The sequence below is a fragment of the Dendroctonus ponderosae genome, unplaced genomic scaffold (assembly GCF_020466585.1).
Source record: "Dendroctonus ponderosae isolate FM_Combo_2020 unplaced genomic scaffold, Dpon_F_20191213v2 Dpon_F_20191213_1, whole genome shotgun sequence".
Lineage (NCBI taxonomy): Eukaryota > Metazoa > Arthropoda > Insecta > Coleoptera > Curculionidae > Dendroctonus > Dendroctonus ponderosae.
This window is the reverse complement of record NW_026017110.1, coordinates 58,497,703-58,505,927: the sequence shown is the minus strand read 5'-3', so window position 1 is coordinate 58,505,927 and position 8,225 is coordinate 58,497,703. Positions and strand designations below refer to the sequence as shown.

The 8,225-nt window shown below is 35.2% G+C and overlaps 2 protein-coding genes across 3 annotated transcripts in view; one reads left to right on the top strand and one right to left on the bottom strand.

Annotated features, from left to right (window-relative positions):
- LOC109532899 overlaps nt 1-603 on the top strand; it is a 5,630-nt gene extending 5,027 nt beyond the window's left edge. The window contains exon 7 of the mRNA XM_048661673.1: nt 162-603. Coding sequence (XP_048517630.1) covers nt 162-183 — 22 coding nt within the window. The 3' untranslated portion in view covers nt 184-603. The remainder of the gene's footprint in view (nt 1-161) is intronic.
- The window catches only part of LOC109532897 (lysine-specific demethylase 6A), a 53,676-nt gene that overhangs the window by 25,012 nt on the left and 20,439 nt on the right, over nt 1-8,225 (bottom strand). The window lies entirely within an intron of this gene.

Sequence of the window (8,225 nt, the reverse complement as noted above, 5' to 3'; positions counted from 1 at the left end):
AAAAAAAAAAAAACTTAGTATGCCTACAACCCAAAAGTAGGGAAGGCTGAACACTCGGAGAGCATGAATTTTCAAAATGTGTCTCTATACTGAACAGCCAACAAATCTGTAATCGTAGCAATGCCATGAAATGTTGAAAATTAATTTTAGAATTTCCTCAGGCAACCCATGGAAACAAGATGAAGATCTGACAGCAGCAACGCCTGGGAATACTCTTAATCATAATATTAATTTGCCCAATAGTTTAATTAGGTATATTAATATAACGTTCATCATAACCAAAGCCATAATTGAACTGAGCCAAAATTGATTGCCCTACTGTAAACTGAAAACATACCTGAAAATGTAAAAAAAGAAAAAGAAACAAAACAGATATATAGCAGAAACAGAACGGATTGTCTTTTAAGTTCAGTATCTAAACGGCGCATTTCCTTCATATATAGTATTATATTAAATAAATATAGTTCTTAATTATTAGTATTAAATCAAGGAAGCAAAGTCACATCAGCAATACTGTAAACTTTTTGCATGCAATTCTTTTCAACCATGTAATTTTTGTAAATTTCCACCGATAATTATTGTCAATAAACATCAAACACTGTAGTTGTGCTCTCTTTTATTTACGCTTCCTTAGTTAATGTAATTGGGATTTAACTAGAAATAAAATATGCTCATTAAGAAGGGAAATCTCCTTGCTGGGAATATTATTATGGACTTAATCATAGCATTTATGCAAATACTTCCATTTCCAGACGTCAATTTTGATGTTAAGATCTCCCCTGTCCATAGTATGGATATTGGCCATCATAAAGTTTTTAATTTTAAAGACGTTAATCCTTAAGATTTCTTGATGACATAGAAAAGTATAAGGATATAAAATCTAATCGGAGATAACTGTCAGGTTGTAATATAAAGCTCACAAGCTACATGATTTTCTTAGTTAGTGAAGAGCATTGGTTGGTTGGGAGTAACCTAAGTATTTCCAGAAGTATATCGTTTATTTAATGTGTTTTTATGTTGTATGTACTTGAGAATTTCGATTTTCTGAGAAGTATTAATTTAGTCAAATTTCCCACTGAGAGCATGCATCATATTTGCAATTCAACCTAAGTAGTAAACCACGGAAATATTAGCAACAGTGAAAAACCGCATGGATCAAGAAGCACACAAGTCACAGATGGGATATTTCACAATTTCCCATTTGGATGTAAAAAGCTGGATATGTTTGCAAATTTAGGCAAAACATATGCCAGTGAATTAGTTCATCAGGTATTAAGCAACCTGTCGAAATTTCATTGCGTGTTGCGTTACTAAAATATGCAAAATCGGCGTACAAAACTCCGATTTAGATACAATCTCGATACCAAAGCATGAACCTTAAAAATAATCGCAATTTATAATAATTTTCAGTCCACGGTCACTTACACTTCCTCGACAAGCCGATCCTTTCCGGCGTTTATAAAGGGGACATTTCCTCGGCATATTATTGACAAACACCCAACCCTCATAAATTGCAAACTACCCCTAGTCATCCCCCTACAACTGGAAATATAAAAACGTTGCATTTTTTACTCGAGAACGCGACCGAAGATTCCAGCGTGTTGTGGGAAAAGAGTCAAAACCAGATAATAAAGATAAGAAATATAGGCCATCAACCATGGCTTTAGAATTCATTAATATACAGCGGTTTGCTTCATCATTTCCAATCCATGGATGCAAGCAGGAATGGGCGTACGTTGCTTAAGAATTATTAGATTGGTTTTACGCAATGTTTCTAATGGAGGTTTTTAATTGTTTTCCGTTTTTACGATCCTGGCTGGAACTTGTTTCAATATTTGCCACAATTATTACAGATTGGGTGTTAGATGACCATTTGGGGAAAGTTAAAAATGGGGCGAGTGTAATTGCCTCAAACTAAAAAGCTCATTATTGAAAAGAATTCGTCAACTTGAGATCTAGTTCTAGGGCTTTTATACCTATAATGCCAAACTGTTCTTCGCTATTTTTCGATTATACTGGTGAGGAATTCCACTGCAAAAAAAGAGCTCAAGTTTTGAAAAAGCTTAATTGACTGATTTTCAGTCGGCCTATTAGAGATTTTTTTAAGGCAAAATATCCTCACATCTTTTATTACGAGTGCTCTTATTTCTCAACAAAAAACCAGTCGTCAAATCAAAAAAGTTTCGAATATATAAAATTCTTGCAACTTGTCACAAAGGTGTTACTCACAAATGCCCAGGCATGTCTTGAACTGGCGGAAGCAAAACCGCAAAATTTACATCCGGGTTTAGATGATTCGGATGGGTGATTCGTGTACAATTTGATGAATCATCCTCCAAATAGGACGACACCTCGTGCTATCCAAACCGACAAGTGGAATTCCGAAAACTGATAGATCCGATTTTATTATAAAACATTAATGTGCCTAACCTTGACAGGATTGCACAAATATCAGCGTTTAAATACGAACGTACTAGATTCTCTATTGACTTTTTCGATGATTGTTAAATACTTGAAAAATGTAAACAATTGTCTTCGCTATATAACAAAACTGAACCGTTATCGACCGAAAATGCATAGGTGCTTAAAATTAACCTCGTTTCTTGGACCAACAATGAATGCTACCTTGAATGTGCGTGCACTCACGCTAAAAGCTTTTGAATATTAAAATATCATTTCAAGTCAATTTGTAGTCCTAAGGTTACATTGACAACTGACTATTATTTATTAACTTACGCGTTTCGCTAATAAAAAAAACAGTCTTAATAGGTTTTAATTGGCGCAAAATTAAGAACAATGTTTGTTGGCAGAATAAAACCTTATCCAAATTAACAAGATTTTAGTAGTGTACTTGTTTATCTAAACGCTTAGCTAACGTGAGTTTTTAGTTAGTGAAACATTTAACTCTGCTACAGAGTTTTTAAATTAACTTAATAATTTCTTAACATCCTTTAACCTTCTGGTAACAGATACTCAATCAGTTTATCCGTCTGGTTTACGCTCGATTGAAGCAGTGCATAAAATTTCAATTTTTTTTTATCACAGGACCCAACGACTTAAAACTGTGAGCAGAGAGGAACGAAAAAAGAAATCAGCAATAAATTAAAACTAAATACACTAAAAAATCATTTTATTCAACGAACCAACTTGATTTCATTTTTTGCGAGAACAACGAATTATTTCAGCAACTAAAAGCATATCACCAGTTATCGAAATATGTAGATATAGAAAATTGGAGTATTGTTGAGTATACTCCGCTTCGAAGACCGATGGTTCAAATCACTCCCTGACAAAGAAGAAAAATAGCAACTTGCGATGGTGTGGCATGGTCAGGTTTCGATAATATCGTGGAAGCATGTGCGGAAGCAGCTGGGATTATTGGGTCAGCTGTTTAAACAGCTGCTGAGATAATTCTTTTTAATCATTCTCATTTCTTACATAAAAGGCTACTACCTGTCGGGTGTTTTGCTCGAGATAGGCGTATGTTCAATGTACATGTGGTGGCTTTTTGCTTGATCTGCTATGAGGGTACGGATGGCTCGAAACACATGCTGCTTTGTTCAATGTTATACATCATCCAAATCTACTTATTTTATTTTGCCAATTCTCCACAAATCCTTTGACCCAAAATTCTGGTACTTTTTAAGTTCTTAAGATTAGTTCATAAATAACTTTCCCGCCAAGCCACTGATGAAATCTAGCTGTTCTTCACGCACACGCATTTATAATTTAATTATGCATCTCTGTGGGGGAAAATATGTATTACTTTCACTACTAGAAACGAAATTAAGAAAATTTGTATGATAGTTTAAAAACGTTTGCCGTTTAATCGCGCGCTGTTTTTCTGAGGGTATAATATAAGCAGTGGGCGTCTTGCCATTAAACGCCGGCAAGTTCGCAACATTTTTCAAAAAATGTAATTTATTAATGTCACAGTTGAATATATAGGAAACTCTGTGTATTGCGACTAATTAACTGATAAGCCAATGCGGGTAATTTAGTATGTGTGCAATTAATGCGCCTTTCGGTCACTTCCGAATGTTTATCCTAGTTTCATAAAGTGTTCCTGGGCTTAATTAGGCAATTGCTTTACTTTTCACTAATTCCCAGTTCCTTATTCATATAGGTATTTTTTTTAAATAATTTGTAATGTTGCAATTCATATGTTGTTGTAATTCATAAATTGTAGAACTAATCTGCTTTCAAAAGTTAAAATACATCGCAATTCATTGCAAGTCTTATGTTGTGTGCTTTTTTTGATTCAAAGTCGTTTTCGGGAAATATTTTCTATTATTTCTTATGGCGCTACCAGACCTAACGAGCCGAGCCTAGCCTGGTCCGCGACAAATTATTTTGATATTTTGTTAAAACATCGACAGAAAATCGATTGTCTTGTGTTTTGACGAAACATTCAATACATTTTACGCGGCTCAGGTTCGGTTTGTTAGTAGGCCTGGGTAACTCTGCATTTTTAGGAGTTAGCGCAGTGCCACGCAAATGGCTTGGTGCGCCAACCCAACGCACCGGCGCAGTAATTCAGTTCCGTTGCTGAGAAAATGTTGATGACTTTTTACTTGTTTTTAGATTTACTTAAAGGTCATTTATTAATAGCATTTTTTTAATTTCTTCAAAATTTTAGAACTTGGACGATGGTCGATGAAGACTGTAGAGTTTGTTAAAAAAAATGTGGTTTTTTAGCTTGGACTTAATTTCTCTTTGCTTTCCTTTCTACTTAAAAACGCTCCATTTTGTGGAGTCTTTTACGCAAAAAATTACAAGATAAATTTATAGTTTTGTCAAAATTTTACAAAAACTTTTTTCAGTCAAATTCGAGACAAAAACGAAAATAACTTCCTCCCATTTTTCCCCGAAAACCATTAAGGTACGCTAAAACGCAAAAAATACTATTATTTTCTGATGACTTCCTACTTTTCTGACAATAATGGGGTATTTTCAGCCACAAATGACAAAATTAATTTTGCCAGAAAATTCGCCTCATTCATCCGGTTGCAGGGAACTTTAGAAAACCCTTTTCAGCCTCGCATTTGGCACAAAAAAACATATAATTTTATTCAGTTTTTACCGAAAGTAATTAAGATTATCAGGAAAAAACGATCAGATAGCAAAAGTTTACAAAACATTATTGGAAAACTCGCTGCCCTCATCGATCTGAAGATTTTTAAAGTTCCTTTAAATTTTCAGGTCATCGTAGTTTTAACAAAGTTTGTATTAAGCAATTCTTTCTACGCAAAAATCGCATAATTTTTTAGTTAAAATACCTTAACTTCTTTCTCTCTTCAGGTATTTTCGGTGGAAAATTAAAAGATAAATTTCATTGGTACATATAATGACAAACTGAATCTGTTCTGCAAAAAAATTAAGAGATCGATTTTACAAGACAAGAAAACTCGTCGACTTTCTTTGGACTCCGTTCTGTTGCTGGAAAAATCTTGATGACTTGTTTTAGTTGTTTGAACAAAGTAGTAAAAGGCTCAGAAACTGTTGATACCCTTTATTTTGAGATTAAAAAATATAAAATTTCAGACAACAATCCACCCAAATGCTCAGTTTATTTAACTTTGTTAATTATTTAAAATAAAACTTATATATCGACCAATAAACTTGATGCTATTAAAAGTAATTGAAAGTTTTTAAGTGAAACCATAAAAACTTTACAGAAACAACCAATGCAAATTCAAATTTTTTAATGCTTTTTTCGACGTAATCAAAGCGAGAAATAATGTTGTTTTTTAAGCTCGTTTTTCGACAATTTTAGTGCTGTTTAATCCGGACTCTCATATTCGACTGGCAAGTTGAACCCCTTTGTCTTTTACAATGTGTAATATGCGGGGCGCTTAGTTATATCAGAAATACAAATAAAATAGCAGTGTTCTCAGAACGCATTTGGAAGAAATTCTACAATTGGTGAAGAAATCGAACCACTTGCTGAACGTATACGTTCGCAGACTGCTTTTTTGAATTGACAACAGCCGATATGCGAAAAATTGCGTTTAATTGGCTGAAAATATGCGATCAATTCAATACGGATGAAAAAATTAAAGGCAAGAAATGGTACTACCGTTTCATGAAGAAGTTGATGAACTATCCACGTTTACTTCTGCGTCAGTCCGAGAATAATTTTCGATTTAGTGGAAAAAATTGGAGCCGAACCTAATGAACCCTCCGGATTTGATAATGATGACGATCTTTTCTTGTCCGGACTGAAAAAATCTGTTAGCACCATGTGCATCCTCCACACCTGTAGCAGCTAAACTAGACATCGGCACAGATAAATCGATACCAAGCACATCAAACTTTGTGCTTCTCAGTGGTTTGGATGAAATCGCTCCCGTGCTGAAGCCATTGAAAAGGTATTCAACAGGCGATAGAAATTACAAGCAGCCCTTGGAAGGACGAACATGAAAGCAACGTAGAAAAGCAGAAGAATAAGAAGCGAAAAGTATCCTTGAAGGGCATCGTAGGATCAAGAGGCTTTGGAGAACTGGTTTTGTACAGAATGTGAAACAGAAGAATCCAGCAACATGCTTGAATGTTTACGCTACACTGCAGTTGTGTAGGTGTAGACCCAAGAAATAATTTTCTGTAATTAATAAGAATATAGGCTTTGTTTAGGTAGCAAGAGCTTATTTTTTTATGTATTATCAGTAAATTCGTTTAGTTGTCCTATTATGTGTTTATTAAATCGTTATTATTCAGAAACATTTTGTAGGTTTAATTTAAGATACCAGTGGTTCAATTTGAGGAATACGCTTCCCAATTTGAACCGTGCGCAACTTGTTCTTTAATTGATTAAAAATGCGCGCCTGTGTTCCTAAATGTTTAATAGATAATTTATATGACATTAGACTGAGATGATTTTTTTCATTTTCATTGGTGCATCAGTCAAAGTAATAAAACTTTACAAAACGACAAAAACATTCTTCAGTGTCTCATTATATTAAACAATTAATTACGATACTAAAAAACGTCCACTTAAAGATGCCAGTTGTTCAACCCGCGTAGATAAAGTAGTATCGCACATCATTGGTGAATAATGACTGTTACGACACCCGTGTGATTAAAGTACTCGCTTGCGCCTCGATTTGAAACCTCATTCTCGTGTAGTAATAGCTGTCATTATTCACTCGTTAAGTAATATGCAACGATGACATTTTGTTTTCTAGAACATTCTGCACTCTGCCCTCCTTATGCTGATCAGAGCCCATCTTGATACAGGTTTTGAGATCATAAAAAGCTAAAGTGGCGTGAATCGGAGGGTAACGAAACAATTGCGGAAGGTCGCGTAAAATAATGCAAATGCATTGTGACCGGACTGGTGGGTCAAGCAAGAGGGCACTGGCCTGAGGTGTGGTCGCCGAATCCGAAACGCAGCAAGATAGGATGGGATCAGCACGACGAGGTATAACCTTGGCAACCAGTCAATGACCCTTCAGCTACCTGCTGTCCAAACTATTGCCCCGACTCGAACGACTCACTATCTATGTCTTCGGCTGATGCTTCTCTTGCTGCAACACCGGTGCAACAATTCGGCGATTCATAAGAACAACAGCTTTCGATTTTGCTGGCACTCTTCTGCAGCTATCAGCTATGTCTTCCTGCATAGGACGCGATGAATATCCGGAAATGGACACCTGGACCCTTCAATTCTGGAGAAGGATACCCATAAAAAATCACACATTTAGTAGATTTCAAATCTAAATGTGCCAGCAAATGGGAACAAATTTGTACCATTAATCAGTACGCCAAAGATAAATCGAAATTGCAAAACGCTGTTGATACAGAAAGTAGTACCAGCAGTGTCCATAAATAACATGAAGCAAGCCGGCCAAGGCTCTGTTGTGATCGCACTCAAGATAAAACGATTTCGACACTTTGGAAATTCAAACGGGAAATTCAGACGAAACAACGAAAAATAAAATCGGATGATAATAAAAAACAAACAAACGCAGACCAAACGGACTTCTTATCGATGTTTTAAACTCGTCAGTGAGTTTTGGCCGTTTAGGGTTTAGGGTCTTCCGTTGTTGGTGCTTTCAATAAGGGCTCGGAATTTTTAAAAATCTGATATTCGAATATTCGTTTAGTGGTTTATTCGAATAGTAAAATTAGTCGAATACTCGAATAGTAAAATTATTCGAATACTCGAATAGTAAAATTATTCGAATACTCGAATAGTAAAATTATTCGAATACTCGAATAGTAAA